At 46.6% G+C, this 24,782-nt stretch overlaps 1 protein-coding gene across 1 annotated transcript; it reads left to right on the top strand.

Moving 5' to 3' along the window:
- The first annotated feature begins 14,565 nt into the window (after nt 1-14,565).
- LOC102870943 (macrophage mannose receptor 1-like) lies at nt 14,566-23,272 on the top strand. The gene is made up of 4 exons (XM_006887765.1): nt 14,566-14,956; nt 16,576-16,632; nt 19,731-20,096; nt 22,830-23,272. The coding sequence occupies exons 1-4, from the start codon at nt 14,566-14,568 to the stop codon at nt 23,270-23,272; spliced, it is 1,257 nt and encodes a 418-aa protein (XP_006887827.1).
- Nucleotides 23,273-24,782: the final 1,510 nt, after the last annotated feature.

The following is a 24,782-nucleotide window of genomic DNA, read 5'->3' as shown; positions in this document are numbered from 1 at the left end:
ACAGGGGTCTTCTTCCACTGTACCTGGTGTTTGGTAGGAAGGTGCAGCCCACGCACAATGCACATGTCTGCTAAAGGCCCTGACAGTCCTTAGTGACAGACTTTGCACAGTAACCCCAGTGCGCTCTCACGGGTGCCAGTAGCAGCATTCTTTTCAGGAATGCAGAAGGTCTAGTTGGTTTGTGAGAAAAGATACAGATTGTGGGAAGATAAACTTGTATTTAAGTAAGGGTTTATTGTGTCTTGGAGGAAGTGACAGTGGGAAAATGTGCGGCAGGGGATTTCCATGAACCACTTTGCTTCTGTAGCTCATGCAAACTCACTGTTTGTTCCTGGGCTCATCAGGAAAACTGAGGGGTGGTGGCGGGGGGTGTAGGGGCTCCCTCGCTCTCTTTGCTCCTCTTACACTTTCTCAGGTTTGTGGCACAACCACAAGTGACATTCATCTCTTGGGGAATGCGGATCTCATCTCCATCAGCAGCACCCCTTGCCCAGGCCAAAGCAACTTCATTTATTTGCCCATTCATTCATTTATTTATTTATTCAAGACCTTTCTACACCAGGCAGAGCACTCAGCTCATTGCCCTTGAAGGAGAACGCACAGGCAACCCTTCAGCAAGTTTTTGGAAACTGTAAATCTCATAGGAGGATACTGCCGATCTCTCTCCTAGAATCACCAGAAAGGGTCCACCATGGGATTAGCAGTGCAGCTCCCTACAGACTGCCCCACCAGAGCGCCCTAGGAGTTGGGGATCTGAAGACCCACTGTGTGCTTCGGTCTGTTTCATATAGGGTTGCTCAGAGTTAGAATCGATTTGAGGACACCTGAAAACTACCATGTGTAGGCTCTGACAGGAAAGAATATGGAGCAAGCTATAGTCACTGATGTCCTTTCTCTAAGGGGCCCTGATGATCTAGAAATTGGATGAAACCTGTGAGCTTCGTGCAGTTTTGGAGTCCTGTCTTACAGGTATGGCTAGTTGGCAGGATGTGCTGTTCTCTGGAAAGGAGGGACAGAAATGCTGAGGCCTCTTGATCAACGACCAACAAACCTTAGACTAAAATCTAGGTAATCTAGTTAGTTTCTTTCTTTTTTTTTTTTTTTAGTTAGTTTCTTAAGAAAGCCAATAAAGCATGGCATTGGTATTTCATGGCCAAAAAATTAATGGAAACATCCAATAGCATATAACTGTTTATTGTGGTACAGTATCAAAGAAAAGTATTGCTTGGGACAGAAAAATCAATCTTTTTTATAAAAAACACTTGATAATAATAGTAATGACTAATAAGACAACATAGAGAGAGCTACGTTGGCCCTGTGGACAGAAAGTTATGCTACCAAGCCCAAGGTGGGTGATTTTAATCTGCGGCCCTCAGTCCTGGTTCAAATTATTTTCCTGTCAAACATTCTTCTAGATGGTATATCACTGGTCTGTGCATTGCTGTACAGAGGTAACTCATGGTTGCTGTGATGCTGAACACTGTGACACTGATGTACCAAATGTGATAACGGTTACCCATAGTGGACAGTGTTTGCTGTAGCTTCCTAATTAAAACAAGCCTGGAAGCAGGAGTGACATACAAGTCCGAAATGGCTTGCCTCCGGAAACTCTATGAACAGTGCTCAGGCCTTTTCTTCATAGGGTCGCTATGAGTCATCTACGATTAGTAAATACTAATGGGGAGAGGTGTGTCAGAGACAATAAGGTTGGCACAAGATAGAGCATGGTTCAGAGCTGTTATACATAGGGTCACTATGAGTTGCAGGAAACTTGACAGCGCATATCAACAACATTTTTTAAAATTATTATAATCTTGATATAAACGCTGCTTTGCTAGGCACTACTGAGTTAACCCATGATACATGGTGACCACATACATGAAAGAAGGGAACACTGTGGGTAATGTCCAGGTCCCACGGCTAGCTGGGGTCTGGGGCTTTGTGACCTGTGGGGTTTTCACTGGCTGATTTTGTCAAGCCTTCCTCATTTTGGAAGGTCCATCAAAACCTGTCCAGAATCATAGCTAGATGCAAGCCCTCATTAACAGACAGGTGGTGGTTGCACATGAAGTGCCTTGGCCAGGAATAGAGCCTGAGTCCCTTTCATAGAAGTTTAGAATTCTCTGTAACTGTTCTACCCATGCCTCATAATAATAGCAACCTCACTCAATACCATCAAATTAACTAGCTCACACCCATCCTCCATCATATGCAAGGCTATGCTGTCAGGAACTGCTCCAGAGTACCAAAGAGCAATGACATCAACTTAAAGACTAAGGTGTGCCTGATCCAAGTCAGGTCGTCTCAATTGTTCAGTGTGCGTCTGAGAGTTGGACAATGACTAAGGATGACAGAAGGAGAATTGATGCCTTTGAGACATGGTGTTTGAAAAGAATACTGAATATATTGTAGACTGCCAAGAAAACAAATAGATCTGTCTTGGAGAAAGTAAACCAGGGTAATCATTGGAAGCCAGGATGGCACAGGATAGGGTAGTTGTCAGATCTGTAGTTCATAGGATCGCTATGAGTCACAGTCAAGTAGATGGCACATAGCAACAACAAATTTTTACTGCCCATATTTTCCCCGCCAAGCATCTAGTGAATTATAACTGCTGACTTTTTGGTTCTAAGCATATGATGCCATAGAACTCATAATAACAATGATTGTTATTGTTATGTGCCGTGGAGTCATCTGCTACTCTAAGCGGCCTTATGCACAACAGCTCTGAACCCTGTCCTGTCCTGAGACAGGACACTGTCACTTAATCTAAGACACCTACCCCCATTATCCCAGTTATTGTGCCAATCCATCTCCTCTGGGGTTTTCCTCTCTTGCCCTATCCCTCCAAACCTTCCAAGAATGATGTCCTTCTTCAAGGACTAGTCCCTCCTGGAAACAAACCCAAAGTATGTGAGAGCAACCAATGAGCAACTTGGTTTCACCCTCTCCAGGAGAGAACTATTTGTTCTCTTGGCAGGCCTTGGTATGTTCAATACTCTTCTCCAGTACCGTAACTCAAAGGCATTAATTCTGTCATCCTTAGTCATTGCCCAGCTCTCTGACGCATAGCAAGTGATCGGAAAGACCACGGCCTGAATCAGATGCATCTTAGTCCTCACACTGACATCATACTCTTCAATAATTTGGAGAGGTCCCTGACAGCAGATTTTCCAAGCGCAATATGCCTCCTGATGTCATGACCACTGGCACCAAGGGTGTGGACTGTGGATGCAAGTAAGATGAAGTTGTTGACAGTTTCAATCTTTTCTCCATCTATCATGGTGCTGCCAATTGGCCCAGTGGTAAGGATCTTTGTCTTTTTTATGTTTAGCTTCAATCCATTTAGAAGACTACAGTCCTTGACCTTCTGTAGCAAACACTTTAGCTTCTCCTCAGTTTTGGCAAGCAAGGTTGTGTTATCTGCATAACACAGGCTGTTGATGAGTCTTCCTCCAATCCTGATGTCACATTCCTCCTCGTAAAGTCTAGACTCCCAAATGATCTGTTTCGCATACAGATTGAAAAAGAAACATTCTTGATGCACTTTCCTGATCTTGAATCATGCAGTATTTCCTTGCTGTGTTCTGAGGATTGCTTCCTGGCCTAACTATAGGTTTCTCATGAGAACAATTATGTGTTCAGGGATTCTCTTTTTTCTCAAGGTTAGCCACAATTTGTTGTGATCTACACAGTCAAATGCTTTTGCATAGTCAAAGAAAGATCTGCTTTCAGTCAAGATCCATCTGACACTGGTGATAATATCCCTAGTGGAGCCACGGCCTCTTCTAAACCCAGCTTATTCTGGTAGTTCTCTGTCATAGTATTGTTCCAGTCATTTTTATATAATCTTCAGCAGGATTTTGCTTGTGTGTGATATTAGTGATATCATTTGATAATTTTCATGCTCTGTTGGGTCACTTTTCTTTTTATTTGAATGGGAATAAATATAGATCTCTTCCAGTCAATTGACCAGGTAATCGTCCTCCAGATTTCCGAGCACAATCTGGCGAGCTCAGTCAGGATAGCACCCATTTGTTGAAATATATCAACTGGTATTCCATCAGTTCCTGGGGCCTTGTTTCTTTCCAATTTCTTCAGAGGACCTGGAACTTCCTCCCTAATCACTGTTACCTCTTGATTATATCATGATATCATGAAATTTTTCTGTGTCAGCCAGTTCTTTTTGGCACAGTGACTCTGTATACTCTTTCTATCTTCTTTTAATGCTTCCTGGATCATTCAATATTGTGCTAATAGAAACTTTAAATATTGCAAACCAAAGTCTGAATCTATTCTTCCATTCCTTCAGCTTAAGCAAGGCTGAGTGAGTTTGTCCCTTTTGATTTTCTGACTCCAGCTCTTCACACTTTTCATTATAATACTTTGCTTTTTCTTCCTGAGCTGTCCTTTGAAATCTTCTGTTCAGCTTCTTGACTTCTTGATTTCTTCCTTTTACTTTGGCTAGTGCAATATTCCGAGTCTCTTTTGACATCTATCTTGGTCTCTTCTCCCTTTTCTGCTTTGTAATGAATGACCTTTTGGGTTCTTCTTGGATGATATTCTTGATATCCTCTCACAGCTCATCTGGTCTTTGCTCATTAGTGTTCAAGGCCACAAACATGTTCTTGAGATGGTTTTTGAATTCAGGTGGGATAGACTAAGGGCCAAATTCGGATTCTTTTGGGTTTGCTTTCATTTTCTTTAGCTTCAATTTGAACTGCATATATGAGTAGTTAATGGTCTAGTGCACAATCAGCACCTGGCTTAGTTTTCACAATTGATATTAAGCATCTCCAATGATCTTTCCACAGATATACTCAATCTGATTCCTATGCACACCATCAAAAGAGGTCCATGTGTATAGTTGCCATTTGTGCTTCTTAGAAAGTGAATAAATCATTGATTGTACAAAATTCTATCATTTTATTTTCAGCTTCATTTATGTCAGCACTTCTATGTTTTAGAACTATTTTTTTGGTTGTTTTAGAATTATTGATCCTTCCTCCTTATTCCCAACATTTGCATTCCAGCCACCCATTATTATTAATGTGTCTTAGTTCAGATAGAAGCCCCACCTCTTCAAACTCTACCAGGCCTTCCTGATACCCTCTGGGGTTACACGCAGGAAGATCTTCTGCCCTGAGGCCCTCAGGCCAAGTAAACAACACCAGCATTCCAGAGCTAGAGGAGAAATCACTCTCACTTAGAAAAATGATCCTGCTGTGACAGTGTGTGCCTCAAATGGAAAAGAAGAAACACTAAGTCACAGTCCAGGAGCAGAAGCTCAGACGCAAGGGCCTTTCCCCAGAACTGCCTCAGAGAGAAAACCTCCCCTACAGCTATTACCTGGGATTCGAACTTTAAGCCTCCTAAACCCGAGAAAGATCAGCAGCAGCACAAGAAATTGGCAGCAGCATGAGGCATCACGAGGAGGGGCTGGCCAGTCTGGGTTCTTGACGCCGAAGGGGATGCTGGTGGAGCAGAGTGGGTGGACAGGACCAAAACACACACATCAAAGTGGGAGAAGGGAAACCAATATGGAATGTATTGGTTATTTTTGTAATGGGGAAATGTCTTTCTTCGGCTCTTTTCAGTAAAATGCTTCTCTGTTAGATATTGTCTCGATGATAATAACAATAGCACCTGCTATTTATGGGGAAGGAGTTAGGAAAACAGCCTCTGTATTTGGTATGCGGTGAGTGCTTTGTGAATGAAACTGGCTGTTGGTCTCAAGGAGCTCACATCCAAGAGGGAGGAAAGAAATATGCATATTCAATTTCCAGCCCCCGGATTCTAGGTGCTGGCTCTGAAAGACACTGCTCACTCCCCTGTCCGAGGCCCTTTCCTCTGTGGCTCTCTCACTCTCAGTTATCTCAGACCAGCAGGCCCTTGAGTCCAAGCAACCTGAATATAGTGGCTGGAGGACTGAAAGGGTCCCCTGCAGGAGTGGTGTTTTCTAGGCCAAGATTATCAGGCCCTCTTCTGTCCCCAGAGAGTGGCCCCAAGAGACCCAGCCACAAAGGCCTCTGTCACTGAGATGAGGTCATCTGAGGTCATCCCTGCACAAAAGGATACTGTGACAGGACGCTATTCTGAAGCATTAGCTTTTTCCCCTCCTTTCTTTCTTTTCTCTTTCACCCATTCAGGCAAAGGGGCCTCAGGGGAGGGTATGAAGGAGCAGAGGGCAGAAAAAAAAAAAAGAATCTTTTTGGCTTTGGTTTCCAACAGCTGAGTCTGTAGGGAGGATGGAGGGGCTCTGGGCATAAACAGGATGTTGGGAAGAAACAGGCCTGTGGGGCTGCTTGGTTCTCAGAGAGAGAGAGAGTCCTTTAGTCTCTATCTGTGTGTAAGGAACAATCAGACTAGGACAGCCGCGACATAGCAGGACCCCTTCCCACCTGATGCTTGAATCCTACCCTGCTGTTTTCTAGCACGATCTTGAGCAACTTATGTCACCTTTCTGAGCCACAGCTGGGGACACTGGCGGTGTGCTTTTTGTGAGAGATGGTGGGGTGTAATCTAACAAGTCTGGCCATCTCCGTCCTCAGCTTCTATTCTCTATCCCCACCCCCACCCCCACAAGGCTCCTGTGGTCCTTGAGGTCAAAACTGGTCCTGCCCTCTCCCACTACACTGTCCTCCCACCCTGCTTCTTTTACTCAAATCTCCCTTCCCCCAACAAGTCCAAGGATGGGCTCCCCACTCCCCATGCCTTGCTAACTCTTCATCATCCATCAAGGTCTTCCGTGTAGAGGCACATCTCAGACAGCACGCCAGTTCCTTCCAGATCACCATAGAAAGTGAACACTGCATTGCAGTAAAAAGCACATGGACCACATGGCTTTTTTATTTCCCTGTACATGTAAGTATATGGTAGTGTGGCTGTGAAGTCCGCAGAGAGTGTGTGGCTCACCTACAGTCTTCTCCTTGCTGACTGTTAGACTCCACCAGTGACTCCAAAGGAGAAAGACTCACAATGTCTCTTCGCTGCGATTTACAGCCTTGGGAAACCAGTGAAGATCTGGCTATGTTCTCACTTGACTACAATGCAATCCAGGTTCTCACTTGATGACAATGGCTTTTTAGTAAATGTTCAAAAACATTGCTAAAAAAAGGTTTGAAACACTGTGAGACTCACTAAAACACACCCAAGACACAAAGTCAGCAGAGCTGCTGAGAAAATCGTGTATCTATAGGCTGACTGGGTGCAGAATCGCTACACATCTCCAAACCGTAAAACCAAAACCTCAGTATTTGCAAAGCTCAACAGAGCGAGGCACCTCGCAGGGACAGGGAGATTTCTTTCCGATGTATTCCACCACACCGAACCCAACAACAAGGGTGGAGGAGGCACTGAGTATTGGTTTAGTGAAATCAGTCAGTTTGGGGAGGACAGAAAAGGGTAGCATACAAGGAAGAAACCGCCAGGACACCAGGCACGGCCTGCACGGATCGAGCCTGGAGCCTCCCGCACACCCGCTGTGGAGTCACCATGCTCGCCCTGGGGCTGCTGCTCTCGCTCTACGCTGTAGGTGAGACTGGGAAGGGGCGTAGGGTGCTGGCCTCCCAGGTCCCTAGTGTGAGGGCAGGAGCACCTCCTCCCTTAAGGTCTCAGATTTTAAGGTTGAAGGGAATAAAAAGTAGGGAAGGGAAACGGAATATTTTTTTTTAATCATCAGTACTGAGATCATTAAGAGAGAAGTGTTAGCCAACTTTCCCCTCACTGCCATTGGTGGTCAGCCAGACTCTACCTGTGGCCTCCTCACCCTCCCTGCACCCACCCAGGGTTCACAATCCTGCTGTAAAATTCTGCTCTTCATTTCTGCATTTAACCAACAAGTACTTACTAAGTGCACTGTCCACGCCAGCCACGCAGGAGACCTGGCTTGGTTTGATTTCCGCTGGTGTCCCTCTCTTCACAGCCACCACCATCGCTCAGTGGAGGCCTGTGTGGTGCTATGCAGAATAAATCTCAGTGGAACTTCCAGACTAAGATCGCCTAGGAAGAAAGGCCTGGCAACCTGATTCTGAAAAATCAGCCATGCAAACCCAACGGAGCACATCAAGCTGATCACCAGGCTGGCACAGGACTGGGAGGGTCTAGCTCCATCGTGCAGGGGGTGGCCACCCAGCAAGAGATGACTGCACAACTAACAACAGTGCAGCAGCTGAGACACACCCTGATATTGCAGCGCTGGCATTGTTGGGGGGGGGAACTAAAGGCAGGGGGCCAGAAGATATTTAACAAGGTAATTACAGAATGTGGTCAGTGCGGTAAAGGGCATTAACAAGGTGACCAGGAGGAGAGAGGAGTGGGGTGTGGTGCTGTGCTGTGTGTTGCTTATATCAGAAAGTGGGAAGGTTTTTCTGAGAAGGAAGATTTGACCTGAGCCTGAAGGATGAAAAAAAGAGCAGCAAAGAATAAAGCTGAGGGGAGGTCTGGGCAGTGGATGACTTATCTGTGTGTGGTCAGAAACCCGAGCAGGAGGGACAGGAGGCCTCCTGGGCAAGCCACTCAGCAGGGGATGGTAAACCCTAAGTTGCAGTCGGAATCTGCAAGAGGGATGCTTGGAGGAATGTTCTAGAACACTCATTCTGGTTGCAAAGTGGGCAATAGATTGAGAGAGCCAAGAGTAGAAAGCAGAGAGACTCTCTTGGGGGCTCTGTAGTCCACCTGGGTGAGAGGATGGGGACTTGGACCAGGAGGCAGTAGATGTGGGAAGTTTCAAGATGAATTGTGATGGGAGGATTGAGTTGACCCACTGTTTATTGTTGTTGTTAGGTGTCTATAAGCCACTTCCAACTCATAGCAAATGACTCTATGTACAACCTGCTGGATCTTGCATCGTCCTCATAATTGTTGGTATTTTTGAGCCGCCTGTTGCTCTTTAGCCCTGTTGGTAAGGTGTGTGAGGTATCACACTGCTAACCAGAAGGTTGGCAGTTCTAATCCACCAGTGCTCCATGGGAGAAAGATGGGTGCAGTCTCTTCCTTATAGATTTACAGCCTTGAAAAGCCAATGGAAGGTTGTTCTGAGTCAGAAGGAACTCAGTGAGAGTGGGTTTGCTTGGTTGTTCTTTCGGGTGGGGGACAAGTAAAGGTTGGATGTTCAAAGTGCTTCATCAAATGCCCACAATGAGAGGAAGAGAGGATAGGAATACTCCTGGGCTGGGACCTGAGTAACTGGGTGGACAGGTGCTGCTGATGAGGTGGGTAGAATGGACTTACATACAGGTCTGTGACAGACACACACGCTTGAGATTGTAGGTGGGGTAACAAATCCTAAGATCATTGGCTACAGAGGGTGCTTAGAACCATGGGATCACAGCGGCAGGGATCATCAAAGTATGGATTGCAACCATTAGGTCAGACAAGGAGTTTAGTGTGCCATGTCCAGTTTGTTTGTTTGTTTGAAATAAAAACCTAATGGAAGAAGAAATACCAAATTGAGTCCCATAGTAAGGGGGTTTTGGTTTAGTTTCCATCCCCCACCCCCTTCTTATACATGAATCCTCCAATTCTTCTTAGCAACAGGCAACATCGTGGGCTCTGGTGGGCGTGAGCAGTGTGATTCTTTTGGGCGAGTGCCCTTCAGCTTATTTCCCTGACCTGGCCCCACCGCAGTCATATACGTTACTTTCCACTTCACACATGACTCCAGAGTCTTGTTCTTGCTTTTAGGGCTTCTGACCTAGAGGCTGTAACCTTAAAGTCTAGGACCCCAAGAGCTCTTTATTCCTCTCTACACCTCTGACGGGCAGGAGCTGGCCTTTGACTCTCACTCCTTTGTTGAGATCCTCACATGCCCTGGAGTCAACTGATGGAAGTAAGCATGGAGGTCTTGGGACTTGAGCAGGCTCCTGGGAGAAGTCAGAGGCATGTACTACTTTGTCCAATCAGCCTCTCATCCACTCCTTCTCTCAATCCACTCAGAAAACTTCTGATGTGCCTGGCACTGGAAAATAACGATGAGTGAGACTTGACCTTTGTCCCTAAGCTTCCTAGGCTCCCTTGTTGTTAGGTGCCACCAAGTGGACTATGAGTCACGGTGCCCCTGTGAATCACATACTGGAACCCTGCCCTGCCCTGCACCATCTGCATAATTTCACTCATATTCACGCCTATTCCTGGATTCACCGTGTCAGTCCATTTCATTGAAATTCTGCCTCTCTTTTGCTGACCTTTCTTTTTTTTATTTTTTAAATCATTCTTTTAATATGTTGCTGCAAATGGCGGCAAACGTGTTTTTAAGCACTGCTGTCAATTTAAAAAGTGTGCGGCAACATATTAAAAATATTTTATAGCTATATTAACGAAAGGTTACAGAAAACTTGGATTTCCATTTATTGATTGTTGCACATTTTCCTCCCTATCCCCCATTCCCCCAGTTCGCTTTTCTCTTTAAAAAGTTTCTTTAATTGTTGCACTTGCTGACTCTGTCTACCTTTTCCAGAATGATGTATATGTCTCTTTCCAAGGACTGGTGTCTCCTGACAATATGCTGAAAGAATGTAAAATGAAGTTTCACCATCTGTTCCTCTAGGAGCTTGGATGGCAGTTACCTGGCTAGACCCAGAGCTGGAGACAAAAAAAAAAAAAAAAAAAAAAGATCCCTTTGCCAGAGGCCTTCTAACCTTTCTGATCCTGTTGTCCCTACAGAGACTCAGATCCTGGGCAACTGATAGAACTCTTTAGATTATTCCCATGCACAGCCAGGTTCTATGATCTTGCTATAGGGGCAGGCAGAACCTAACTTCTATTCGCTTCCAACTGGGTGGCCTTGGTCAAAACACTCTACTCCAAGACTTGACCTCTTTCCTTGTAAAATAAGCGTTATGGCTGATGTCTGCCACAAAAATTGCTGGAAGAATTAGATGAACTAATGGTGGTGCAAAGGAAGAGAAGTTGAAGGAGTAAATAAAGTGATTATGAAGTAAAAGAGCTAAACAGAAGATTACAGAGGACAGCTCAAGAAGTTGTTGTTATGTGCCATAGAGTCACCTGTGACTCATAGTGACCCTATGTACAGCAGCCCAAAACCCTGCTCTATCCTGTACCAATCTTACTGTCTCTGACACACCTACTCCCATTACTGCAGTCACTGAATCAATCCACCTCATCTAGGGTCTTCTTTCCCTGCACTGTCCCTCCACTCTCCCAAACACCATGTCCCTCTCCAAGGACTGGTCCCTCCTTGCAACATGTCCAAATATGTCAGATGAAGCATCAGAATCCTTGTTTCCAAGGAGCAGCCTGGTTTCACCCTCTATAGGACAAACCCGTTTGCTTTCTTTGCAGTCCATGGTACCCTCAACACTCTTCTCCAACACCACAGCTCAAAGGCATCAATTCTCCTTCTATCACCCCTAGTCATTGTGCAGCTCTCTGATGCATAGCAAGTGATTGCAAAGACCATGGCATGTATGAGGTGCACCTTTATCTCCAGACTGACATAGTTGCTCTTCAGTACTTTAGAGAAGTTTCTAACCACAGACTTTCCCGTCTCAATACGTCTTTTAATTTCCTGGCTGCTGGTGCCAAGAGTGTTGATTGTGGAGCCAAACAAACTAAAGCTGTGAACAATTTTAGTCTCTTCACCATCCATCCTGATGCTGCCAATCAGCCCAGTGGTGAGAATCTTTGTTTTCTTGATATTGAGCCCCAGTCCAGACTGAAGTCTGCAGTCCTTGACCTTCTGCAGTAAGCGCTTCAGGTCCTCCTCTGTTTCAGTAAGCAGAGTTGTGTCATCTGCATAACGTACATTGTTGATGAGTCTTCCTCCAATCCTGATTTCACAATTTCTCCTTATAGAGACCAGCCTCCTAGATAATCTGTTCTGAATAAGGATTGAAAATGTTTGGAGATACACCCTTCCCAATTTTGAACCATGCAGTGTTTTCTTGTTCTGTTCTAATGACTGCCTCCTGGTCCAAGTATAGGTTTCACATTAGCACGATCAAGTGTTCTGGGATTCCCATTCTTCTCAGAGTCAGCCACAGTTTGTTGTGATCCACACAGTCAAACGCCTTTGTATAATCAATGAAACACAGATAAACATTCTTCTGGTACTCCTTGCTTTTAGCCTAGATCCATCTAACATTAGCTACAATATCCCTACTACCACGACCCCTTCTAAACCCAGCCTGCACTTCCGGTAGTCCTCTGTTGATGTGCTGTTTCAGTCGTTTTGGATAATATACAGCAGAAAAAGCAAAATATTATAATGAAATGTGCAGAGAGCTGGGACCTGAGAATAAAAATGGAAGATTTCACTTGGCATTTCTCAAGTTGAAAGAACTGGAGAACAAATTCACACCTCGAGTTGCAATACTATGGGCACATCTTGAATAATTCAACAAGCATCAAAAGAAAATGGAAGGAATGCAAAGAATCACTGTACCAAAAAAGAATTGATGACACTGAAACATTTCTGGAAGTAATGAAGGATGAAGTTCAACCTGCACTGAAGGCATTAGCAAAAAAAATAAGGCCCCAGGAAGTGATGAAATACCAATTGACATGTGTGAACTAACAGATGTAGCTCTGGATGTGCTCACCAGTTTATGCTAAGAAATTTGGAAGGCAACTACCTGGCCAACTGACTGGAGGAGATCCATATTCCTCTCCATTCCCAAGAAAGGTGATCCAACAGAATGCACAAATTATCAAAAAATACCATTGATATCTCATGCAGGCAAAATATTGTTGAAGATCATTCAAAAAAAGTTAGAAAAAGTAAGTTGATAGGAAACTACCAGAAGTTCAAATTGGCTTTAGAAGAAGCTGTGGCACCAGGCATATTGTGATGCCAGATGGATCCTTGATGAAAGCGGAGAATACCAGAGAATGTCAATTTGTGTTTTATTGACTATGCAAAGGCATGTGATGGTATAGATCACAACAAATTATGTATAACATTGAGAAAAATGGAAATCCTAGAACACTTAATTGTGCTAATTTGGAATCTATACCTAGACCAAGAAGCTATTATTCAAACTGAGCAAGGGAACACTGCATAATTTAAAATCAGGAAGGGTGTGCATCAAGGTTGTATTCCCTATCCATACCTATTCAGCGTGTATGCTGAGCAAATAATTACAAAGCTAGACTCTATGAAGAAGAATGTGGTATCAGAATTGGAGGAAAACTCATCAACAGCCTGTGTTAGGCAGTTGTAATTTTGTTTGCTGAAAGTGAGGAAGATATGAAAATAATTGCTGCAGAAGATCAAGGACTACAGTCTTCGGTATAGATTAAACCTTAATATCAAGGAAAAAAAGTTCCTGATCACAGAATCAACATTATGAGAAAGGACTGAAGCTGGTCAAGAATTTTATTTTCCTTGGATCAACAATTAACACCTTTGGTTACCAGCTGTCAAGAAATCAGGAGAGGTATTGTACTGGCTAAGTTTGCTGTCAAGAACTCTCCCAAATGCTGAAGAGCAATGATGTCAGTTTGAAGACTAAGTTGTATCTGGTTCAGGTCACGGTCTTCTCAGTCACCTGTTAAGCATCAGAGAGCTGGACATTGAATAAGGATGACAGAAGAAGAATTGATGTCTTTGAGTTGTGATGCTGGAGAAGAGTGTTGAACATACCATGGACTGCCAAAAGAACAGATATGTCTTGGAAAAAGAGCAGCCAGAGTGTTCTTTGGAGACAGGATAGTGAAGCTTCACCTTTCATACTTTGGTTATGTAGCTAGGCAGGCTGTTCCCTGGAAAGGGACATCAAGCTTGGAAAGTTGGAGGGGAAGACCCTCAGTGAAGGAGAGGAAGACCTCCAACAAGATGGATTGGCACTGTGATTTCAGCAATGGGCTCTAGTGTCTCAGAGATGAAGATGGCACAGGATAGGGCAGGGTTCTGGTTGGCTGATCATAGGGTTGCTATGAGTCATACTTGACTTGACGGCAATTAATAGCAATGGTGGTGCAGGGAGCTCTGGTGGCCTAGTGGTAAGTCGTGCTGTAATCCCAAAGGCATGTGATTGGAATCCACCAGCTTCTCTGTGGGTGAAGGACAGGCAGTTTTCTCCCATGTGATTTAATGCCTCTGACAAACTGCTGGAGGGTCAGCTATAGGTCAGTTCCAGCTCAACAGCATACAACAAAAACAACAATGGTGGCCAAAACCACCAGTAGCTTTCATAGAGAAATATGAGTAATCACTTCTCTTGCAATTTACAGCCTCTGAAAATGTGCTCCGGAAGGTCAGTCGTAACTGAATCAGTTCAAAGTCAATGGCAATGTGAAATAGGCACACTGCACTCTATCGACTGCACTATCAAAACATTACTGAGACATGTAGGAAATACAGCAAAGAAGGGCCAGGGACAAGGAGTTAGTAAGGCAAAGAGAAGAGGAAAAGTGCTGAGAGTGAGTGGAGGTGGCCAGCTCTTTCAAGAGAGCAGCTTATGGGAGGCCTGGAGGCAGAGCTGAGTGCAGGGGGGGAGGCAGGCAGTGAGATGCAGAGCAGGAGAGGATACAGGAGAGGCCCAGGCAGGGCTGGATGCTCTAGGAAGCAGGGGTCAGCAGCGGGGGAGATGGAGGGACCAAGCAATGACAGGCTTTCCTGCCCTAGCCCTGCAGCTGGGAAGCAGCAGTGACAAGACCTTCAGTCGCGTGGATAAAGCACTGAGCTGGTATGAGGCGCAGAAGTACTGCCGGCTGTACCACACAGACCTTGCCGACGTGGAGAGCCTGACCACCGTGGACACCTTCAGTGACCTCTACTCCGCCTTGACCAGCACCTCTGCGTGGGTCGGCATCTTCTACGATGAGGACAAGGGTGGTCTGAGCTGGTCCAGTGGATCCACTTTCATCTCCTCAATCTGGACTGCAATACCCGGCTTCAGAGAGGGCATCTGCGGCACTATAAAATCAGTGTTTTTTGTCCCTAACATCGGGGTTGCAATGTGCACACACCAGAAGCCTTTCATCTGCTACTATGGTGTGTCCAGTCATGTCCAGGGCCAGCTCTTTCCCCCAGGGGGTTGGGGGAATGGCAAAGAAAGAGAAAGAGACAGACACCCCTCCCCCCAACACACACACACAGAGTGTCAATCTTCCTGCTACCTTGTTACTTCTGGCTTCTGGCCACCCTATGTATATGACAAAATAGAACTGCTTCTTCTAGTCTGCAGTCTTTGCAGAAGCCAATTGCCAGGTCTTTCTTTTGTGGTGCTGCTAAATAGGTTTGAACCACCAACCTCTTGGTTACTTACCATGTGCAATAGCTAGGGACCTCAGTTGTCATTACTCTGTGACACTACACCTTTTGCTTTATTATAGTTCTGTCCTCTGAGATTCTGTCTCCTCTGCCCACACCCCTCCCTTCATTCTCAGGACCCCATCAGAGATGTGAGTGTGAATCAGCATAGTGAAAAGAAGATCATAAGTGATGTTCTGCCACGTCTCGTCTTTCTGCCCAATAAGGACTTGGGGAAAAGAGAAAGGGAAAGATTTTGAGGGATTCATCTCACAGCGAGGAATAGAGTTAAAGGTCTCCCTCTTCAGAAACCTAAGGGAGGGTGTATGGGTCAGAGTCTGCTCCACTCACACTCCCACCTCATGCCCCCATCTCCTCCTCTGTGTAGAGCACAGGGCACCATCCAGGTCTCATTGTGGGGGTGTGGGTGGGGTGGCACCTCTACCTTCTGTTCCTTCTCCTCTTCTTATGCTCAGTTCAGCTCCGGTCTGGTCAGAGACCTTCCTCAGCTCTCCACCCAAAGCACTTCCTTGCTTTATGCCTCACTTTGCTGTAAACTCTTAACTAGAACCATCAGAATATGAACTATGTTTATGAATCTGTTGACTTCAGCCTCATGGAATGAGATCTTCAAGAAGAGGGGTCCTGTTTGTCTTATTTCTACTTTCCCAGAATGTAGGATGGGGCCTATGTGAGTTGGAATGAATGGTTGGCACACAGCAGAATAGTGCCTGAGTCGCTGACACAGTGCCTGGATTCCCCTGGCAGCCCAAAGAGTTACACACTCCACTCCTCGCTGGAAGGTTGGCCATTGGGACCCACTCAAAAGTGCCAAGAAAGAAAGGTCTGGTGATCTTTCTTACAAAAAGCAGCTTTTTTTAAAAAAAAAAAAAAAAACAAAACACCAAACCACAAAACCCAACCCAGCCCAGTGGAGTCCAGTTTTACTCTGACGCACAAGGAATACTATAAATTGAAGCTAACTGGAAGGCAGTCGGTTTGATTTTGGGGGTGTAGTGGTGATTAGAGCAGTATTTACTGTGCAGTAAAAAGAAAACCCACACCCATTGCCATCCGGTCAATTCGACTCACTATGAGCTTCTAGGAAAGAGTTGAATTGTTCCACAAGCTTCCAGCTTCCCAGCCACCACCTGACCTTTTGTTTACAACTCTGTATGCGCCTTCAGGGCTCTTCCTGCCCAGCAATCCCATTCTGCCTTTGATGAATAAATTCAGGAAAGAATCTTAGAAAAAGCCTCCCCACGTGGAGCTGGACTTTCCCATCTCCCATCTGGCAGCTCCTGGTCTGTACAAGGCCCCGCCTCACACCTTGTCACGTGTGTCCTATGTCTCTCTTGCAGACCCTGCTGTAGGGCAGCGCATGATCTTGGAGCCCACTCTTGCCCCTCCTAAATCAGGTAGGTACTTGCTTGCTTGGTGTTTGCTTTTTTGGACCTTTGGCTCTGTTTGCCTCACACTCGCGCACCGCTACCGGCCCGCGGAGCCATTCGCCTGCCCTCACGCCCGCCTCTGCCTGTTTGTCCTCAGGGGCCTCAGCCGCTCCTTCTCCAGCACAAGCCTGTGAGGGGAACCCATCCTCTGCTCTGCAGGGCCAGAGGAGTGGATTTGCCAGTTGCCTCCCTGCATCCCAGGTGTCACCTCAGAAATCTAGGATGGGGGCCGCACCTCTTCACTGCTAGGCACCATGGATAGGGTGATTGTACTCTTTTCCCCTCTGGGCAGTTACTGTCTTAAATTATTTTTCCTGTTTGTGTAGAGAAATTCTATGAGTAAGTGCATAGCAGTTTATAGATAATTATTCCTCAGTCCATCTGCTTGGAAGAGTAGGATTTTCTGCTTCTGTTCAGAGATGACACGCGCTGCTGAGGTTGCAGACGTACATTTGAATCTCACGTTTCCCTTTCTGTGACCTGAATTTAGGCAAGTCACATGGACCCTTAGAACTTCCCCAAACTCAGTTATAAAGCGAGGATAACAATATCTAATTTTCTGGTCAGTGTTGGTGCTATTGTTATGTGCCACCAAGTCTGAACCAACTCACACCTAATCCTCCAATGAATTTGCAGAAGCTCTAATGTACACAGGAGGAGATTTCCCATCTTTCTCCCTTGGAGCAGCTGGTAGATTCATAACACCTGCCAAATTCGAACCACCTTGCTTGGTTGGCAATGCAACTCCTTACCGCCAAGCCACTAGGGCTCCCTTCTTGGATAATAGGGAGAATTTAAAAAGTTGACGCCTGCTTCATGGCTGTTTCAGGATTGACACATCCTAGGTGCTTAGTAAAAGCTTAATACCAAAACCAAGCCCACTGCTGCTGAGTTAATTCCAACTCATGGTGATCCTTCCTTGTGTTTCCGAGGCTGTAAACCCTTCTGGGAGGGAACTGTTCATCTTTCTTCCACTTATCAGGTGGTGGATTCGAACTACCAACCCTTTGGTTAGCAGTGTAGCACATAATACACGCCGTCACCAATCTCATTAAAGGCCTGATGTTGCTAGGTGCTGTTGAGCCAAGTATGATTCCTAACAATCCTAAGAACAACAGATCTGAGCCCTGTCCTATCCTGTGCCATCACAATCTCTAACACACTCAAGCCCACTGCTGCTGTCACGTGTCAATCCACCTGGCTGAGGATCTAAAAGGCGTGCTTGTTGGTTTTTAAATAAATTTAAACTCAGACTCATTGCCATGGAGTTGGCACAAACTCATGGCTGACCCCTTAGTACCTTTCCAAGGCTGTAAATCACACTGCAGGGGATTGTCCACCTCTCTCCCTCAGAGCTGTGGGTGAATTAAGATGGCTTTTGGGTTAGCAGTGAACTTTCTATGGACTACGCTATCAGAAATCCCCTTTAAACCAGTTTTGGTAGAGAAAATATTAGGGAAATATCAGGCGACTCTTGTACAGGTGAATGGGTACATGTCAGGGGTTTCTGAGGCTCCATTTGAATGTGAGGATGTGACCCTCCTTCCCCAAAAATGGATGTTTCCCAGAGCCAGGCCTTGGGAAGTGGTAGCTCAGATCTTGGCTACAAGTGTTCATGTTCTTTCAAACGTTCATCATTTAGAATCAGATTCGTGGCTTATACGGAGCAGCTGAGGGTGGCCCAAGGCAGGGCAGGCAGCTGGGCCAGTCTGAGCCCCAGGGTCCCTGCACAGGCCAGCCAGCTGGGGGGCTGGAGGGCCAGGCTGTGGGGCACTGGCATCTCTGTGGGGAGCGCCTGCTCTACGTCTTTTACCCAAGTCTGTCCATCACAAGGTCCCTTCTTCACTCTGGCTCCCTTAACATTTCCTCTGAGATCTTTCTGCTTTGGCCATCTGCCAATCAAAGCAGTTCTAACCCTTGGGGAAATCACAGGTGAGGCTGATGCTAAACCAGAATTGTCCTCCTCTCCTTCATTAAAAACAAAAACCCATCATACATTTCCAATTTACGGAGACCCCTTGTGTATCAGAATAGAACACACCCCATAACGTGCTCATTGATTAATCTGGTTTTTCAGAAGTATAGCTCACCAGGCTTTTCTTCTGAGGAGCCTCTGTGCTGTGTGTCTGAGGTTGCAACTACCACTTTAATAAGTGTTTGCTACTTGCACACGTGAGCTCTACTGGCTTAGTTTGGGAGGAATAGCACTGCTAACCCAAATGTGGTTCAAATACACCAGCAGTCCAAGGGAGAAAGATGAGAATTTCTTCCCATGAGATTTATAACTTCAGAAACCCAATGGATGGTCAGTGAGGGGTTGGTTCCAATTCAATAGAAATGAGTTTTGGGTGTTTTTTTTTTTCTCTGTCCACACAGATGGCATCAAACCATTTGCAGACACATTATTATCCCCCATAAACAAATGAGAAATTTAGATATAACCAACCCAGGTCATACAGTTATCAGGAAGGTTTTCACTTCTTGCTTCCCTTGTGTTGGTTCTTTGGTTTTGTTTTTCCATGAGCTTCTGCTATGGTCTCTCATCCATTATGCCATCTTGGTATTTAGTCTAGCACTAGTGGCCTAGTGGCAAGAAGCTGCACTGCAATCCCAAAGGCACATGGTTTGAAACCACCAGCTGCTCTGTGGGAGGATGGGCAATCTCCTCCCTAGTAATTAACAGTCTCTGAAAACCCCCTGGAGGTTCAGTTATGGGCCAGTTACAACTCTACAGTACACAACAACAACAACAATGAGATTCACAGGGGGATCTGGTGGCCTAATGGTAAGGAGCAGCGTGGTTCAAATCTAGCAACTGTTTCATGGGAGAAACGTGGGCAGTCTCCTCTTCTGCAATTAACCGCCTCTGAAAACCCGCTAAGGGTCAGCTATGACTCAGTTCCACTATGATTGACACATAACATCAACTAATGTAAAGATTCTTGATTTGGAGCAAACCTAGCAGGCAAGTTTCAGGCCAGGTTTCTGGCCCTGGGAGCTATGAGTCCTGAGTGGTCAAGAGATCCAGGACCTCAGGCCTCGCTCTCCATGGTTTTTGCCCCAAGCTGAGGTCCAGATTGGACAGCGGACCTTCACGCGGTTTAACCGAGAAAAGACATGGCTCTCAGCCTTGAAGTACTGCCGTGAACAGTACACGGACCTGGCTGATCTGCAGCAAGTGGTCAGTGAAGCAGACAAGCAGGCCTTGAAGTCCATCACAGACGAGACAGAGGCCTGGATGGGGCTCTTCTTCAACGCATCTTCCAAGTCAATGAGCTGGTCCAGCGGCTTGGGTCACTATATCCCCAACTGGCTGACGGTGCCCAAGTTAGTGAAAGGACTGTGTGCCGGCCTTCGGATCTACGTGAACTTTGACCCCAAGGTTTACGCTGTGTCCTGCTTTTCCCTGCGGCCCTTCATCTGCTTCTACGGTGAGTAACCGTTTAGCCCTGGGCCTTGTGAGAACAAAATGGGGAATGAGTATATCTGGTCTAAGAAGGTATCTGTAGACTAGGTGAGTAACTAAATTCTGAGGCCAGCTCCTGAGACTTTGTACTATACTTGGGAGGAAGCTGTGCGATTGTAATTTTGAGAGATCTGCAGAGAATGGCATGGACCCCAACCAGCCTCAGTGCATTATCAGGGAAGGAGCAGAAATGAGTTACTGGACAGCGAAGTGGTTAAGAGCCTGGACTCTGGGATCAGACAGTAATCAGGTGAGCAGCATCTCAGAGTCTCCTTTGTCTCATAATATGTGGATCAAAACGGGACAGATAATGCCTACCTGATTTCGTTAGACATGGAGTGAGGGAAGGACCTGGTGGAGCCCCTGGCACAGAGTGAGTACTCAGCAGAGAGCACGGGGCATTGCTGCGTCACCGGATGCAGGGCAACCAGGTGCATGCTGGGTCTTGGGCATCATGCGTCTCTCAGTATTAGGCTCCATCTTGCCTAACTCTCTCCTCTCCTTTCTTTCTAATGCATTTTCTTTTTATTGAGCTACAATTCACACAGCACAAAAATCTATTGTTTTAAAGGGTAAATCATCTCTAGTGTAGTGAGTGTGTTCACGGAGTTGAACAGCCATCCCCACTGTTTCATTTTAGGACACGCTTAGCACCCCCCTATTAGAAAGCCTAGAATCACTAGCAGTCGCTGCATTTCCCTGGTAGCCACTAATCTACCCTGGGTCTTGGCGGATGTGGTGGCTTCCTTTGTGTTTTGGATTTGAGGAGATCAGTGACATTGGAGTAGTAGTTCTGCTCTTAAAGAACAGCTCTGAGGATTAAAGACTGTGAAAGTGCCCGGCTCAGTGATGGACTCACAGTGGGGTGTGATCCCACTGGGGTGAGTGTGTGTGAGGCTGGCCCATGAGTGTCTGGTGACTTCTCACACAGCGCCACACTCACAATCACACTTTGCATTTTTCTCCAGACCCATCTGTTGGCAAGCTGGACCCAGAAGAATCTCCAATGATCTGGATGGAATCCTCTGAAGTGACTTTGGGGCCATCTGCTAGGCCAAGTATCCACTTCTATTTTCTGCTCTGTATGGGTTCTTTAAACTTGTTCATGGCTGTTTCTTGGGATTTCCAGGTTTGGAGGAGTGGAGAAGGTGGCTTGGCAGGCAGCAGTCCAGGGCAGACCCCAAGAGACCCTCCCTGCGAGGGGCTTACAAAAGTGGCAAGTCAAAAGGTCATAGATGAGGACTAAAAATGCTAGAGTGGCCGTCTGTGCTCTCATCATGATGGGAGGTGGGCTTGGCAGAAGATCATCCACCATCAAGGTCCCTCTCCTGAGTTGGACCATGGAGCCTGAGGTTCCAGGGCTGGGAGACCAGAAAGTCCACCCTGCGAGGTAACAAGGGCTGGCATGGGAGACGGAACCAAAGCTCGCCGAATGGGTTGCTGAGGAAAATCATCTGTGAGGCCTCTGAGGTCCAACATGCAGAGACATAGAGCAGGGATGCCTCTTAAAATCTCTCCTGACTGTGGTTCCTCTGGAGAGAGAAGATGAGAGCTAAGTGGCTGGTACTGGGTGTGGCATGAGCACTGGAGAAGGCAGACACTGCCCTCAGGGAAAGACGCCTCCCACCCAGCCCGAAGCCAGACACCAGCTCCCACGCTGATCTGCAGTCTCCCTCCTTTCGCACCTCTTTCTCCTAGCTCACACCATCTCTGCCCCTGTTAGCATTCCCATTTTGTCATTGTTGAGCACTAGCAAATTGGAACCAACCTATAGCTGACCCTCCACTGGGTTTTCAGAGGGAGTTAATCGCACGGGAGGAGACTGCCCATCCTTTCCCCATGAAGCAGCTGGTGGCCTCGAACCACGTCCTTCGGGATTGCAGTGCAGATTCTTGTTTAGAATATCAAATATTCCTGAAACCTCTTCCCAGCTGTCACTTCATGTTGCTTACCAGGAGTTCTGATGCTATCTAGGACGACTGAGTGCACAATCACATCTGACAAAGGCATGGTTATCTTTTTAGAGGACAGAGAATATAAGGGACTAGCCTAAGGTAGCAGACAACATTATTCATTCCTCCATTCTCGGCTCTATGGGGTCACTACCACTGGTGAGGATTCCAGAAGAGGGCTCAGGACAGGCAGCGTTGTGTTTATAGTGTGACCACAGACAACGTGGGGACACCAAGAAGGGCAGTGCTCTAGGCCCTGAAGTCATCTGGAGAGCTTCCTGGAGGTGGTTTGTTGGTTGTTTTTTTTGGGTGTTTTGTAGTGGTGGTGGGTGGTTGTTAGTGCTGAGGTGGTGACAATTCTGATTCTGGGGGGCCTCTGTGAGTTGGTAAGGAAGGTGACCCTCACCCTGAAAACAACAAGCTGGGGAGGTGCATGCAGTGATCTCTGGTTGAGAGGTTCCTCGGGCATGTTCTGTTTCCCTTCTGACCTCTGACCTGGCCTCACCACTAGCTGTCTTTGCAGGCTTAGGAGGACCTCTCTGCTCATCGGAGTCCAGAATGAGTGGGCAGGGATAATGGGCAGAATTGCTGCCCGGGGCTGCAGGGCTTGGAACCCTAGTGGACCCAGGAGCCCTGCACAGCGTATCCTGGCTCAGTTCTGGGGGCACCAGCTGGACTTGTTAAAGGATCTTGGGGAGGGTTCTCTGGGACAGTAAGTCCCACAGTTGTCTTCTCTCCTGCTTTAGAGCCCGATGCTGACCCTGAGACACTCCATCCCCCCACCACAGAGGCACCCAATGCCACAAACCCAGGGGATGCATGGGTTTCCAAAGAAAGGGTCAGAACTTCACAGGTCACCACTCAGAGCACGTCCTCCAGGCCTGTGCCCATGACGACCCGAACACCGAACCCCACTGTCCGCCAGGACATGAACAGAAGTCCTCTGACCGACTCTCCGAGGTGTAACAAGGCATTGTCGGGAGACTTGGATGCCGGATGCACAACTGTGACTCTGCAAGATGCAGCAGTGGGCACCTCGCTGGATCCTCTCCACAGTGCCTCCATCACCTCCCAAGTGTCCCCCAGGGTGGCCACATCCAGCCTGTCCTACAGCTCCAAGGCTCCAGGTAGCTCCCTGGTGGTGGATGACAATGTGTGGGAACCTGTGGGCTTAGGGAATCCAAGCTGAGCCCCAAAGAACTGAGTGTGGAGCCTCTAGTGCAGAGCCAGCCACCTGCCCTAAGAAGCAGGAAGCTGGTCAGGCCCCTCACCTGGGGAGACTGGGTTGGGCTGCCAAGCCCAGCTCAGCCTACAGACAGGGAAGTCAGAAGCCAGGGGGTTGTGGGGGGGCCACAGGCTCCCATCGGGCTACATTCTGTCAACACTTCAGGGGCTTCTAGTCATCCAGAGCCATTCACCTCCTGCCCTTCCTGGTAATAAGGGTAGAGGTCGGGAGACTCGGCATCTGGAGGAGATAACAGGGTACTATGACTGTAAAAGCAGCATTCTGACAGCCAAAGGTTGAGGGTGTGACTCTACTACTTACAGTGTGGCCTCAGGCATGTTTCCCAACCTCTCTGAAACCTATTTGTTAATGTTTAAAAAGTCAGCTTGAGCATATCAGAGATGGCAAGGATGGTTCAGGGTCAGGCAAGGTTCAGATCTGTTGTTCATAGAGTCGCTATAAATCACAGGCACCTAGCAACTCCACAGCACCTAACAACAACAAAACAAAAGAAAAAAAAACAACAACAAATGCAAACAAACAAAAAACAAACCCACCAGCTTCAGTCCTCTCAGTGCCTGGCTTGTGGCAGGTAATCAATACATGGAGGTTATCATCATTTTAAACTCAGTTCACTAGTGAAACACTTATTGACTCATTCCTCCTAATCCACTCCTTATCTGATTCCTTAGGCAGGAGTTAGGCCCACTGTCATTTTATGAATTATAAAAGAGTAGTAACGGTCACAACTATGAATTACTGAATTTGCAGAGTCTGGAAGGGCGAGGGATGTTTCTTTTTATTGGTATCCCTCGCAGGTCTAGAACAGGGCTTTGCACGTGGTGGTGGTTGTATAATGTGGAGTCTGAGCTGACTCATAACTGACCCCTTCCACAGGTTTTCAGAGACTGTAAATCTCATGAGAGGACTGCAATCACACTGGGGCCCATCTTTGGCCTGTGCAGTACTGGGTAGATTCAAACCGTGTGCCTTTGAGCTGGCAGTGCAGTTCCTTACCCACTAGGGCACCAGAGCCCATAGCACATTGTTAGATTGGTTTAGCTCAAGGATCCTTTCCTGGGTATCATTTCTGGAGAGGACATTGTACTGTGGATACCAAGAGAAGCAGGGGGTGTACCTTGTTGTTAATAGCTTGGTCCAATAGGGAGGCAAGACATAGGGTAAGTGTGTGGTAAGTTCTGTTCTCAGAGAAGGGATCCCTTCTGCCTGGAAGATGGCAGTTGGACAAAAGGTAATAGAGGCTTCACCAAGAGGCCAAAGTCAGAAAATCCTTCTTGGCAGATGAAATAGCCTGACAAACATCAGCAGGAAAGCAGACGGAGGATAAGTCGTTGGCACTGCATACAGTGTGTGTACTGGACAAGGCAAGCACTCAAGTTCAAACTCACTGCCGTCTAGTCCATTTTGACTCTCTCTCAGGTTTCTGAGGCTGTAAATTGCCACTGGAGGAGAC

Source organism: Elephantulus edwardii, unplaced genomic scaffold (assembly GCF_000299155.1).
Source record: "Elephantulus edwardii isolate Elephantulus edwardi_28Jun2011 unplaced genomic scaffold, EleEdw1.0 scaffold00061, whole genome shotgun sequence".
In the NCBI taxonomy this organism is placed as follows: domain Eukaryota; kingdom Metazoa; phylum Chordata; class Mammalia; order Macroscelidea; family Macroscelididae; genus Elephantulus; species Elephantulus edwardii.
The sequence above is the reverse complement of the archived record's forward strand: the minus strand, read 5'-3'. Positions and strand labels throughout refer to the sequence as shown.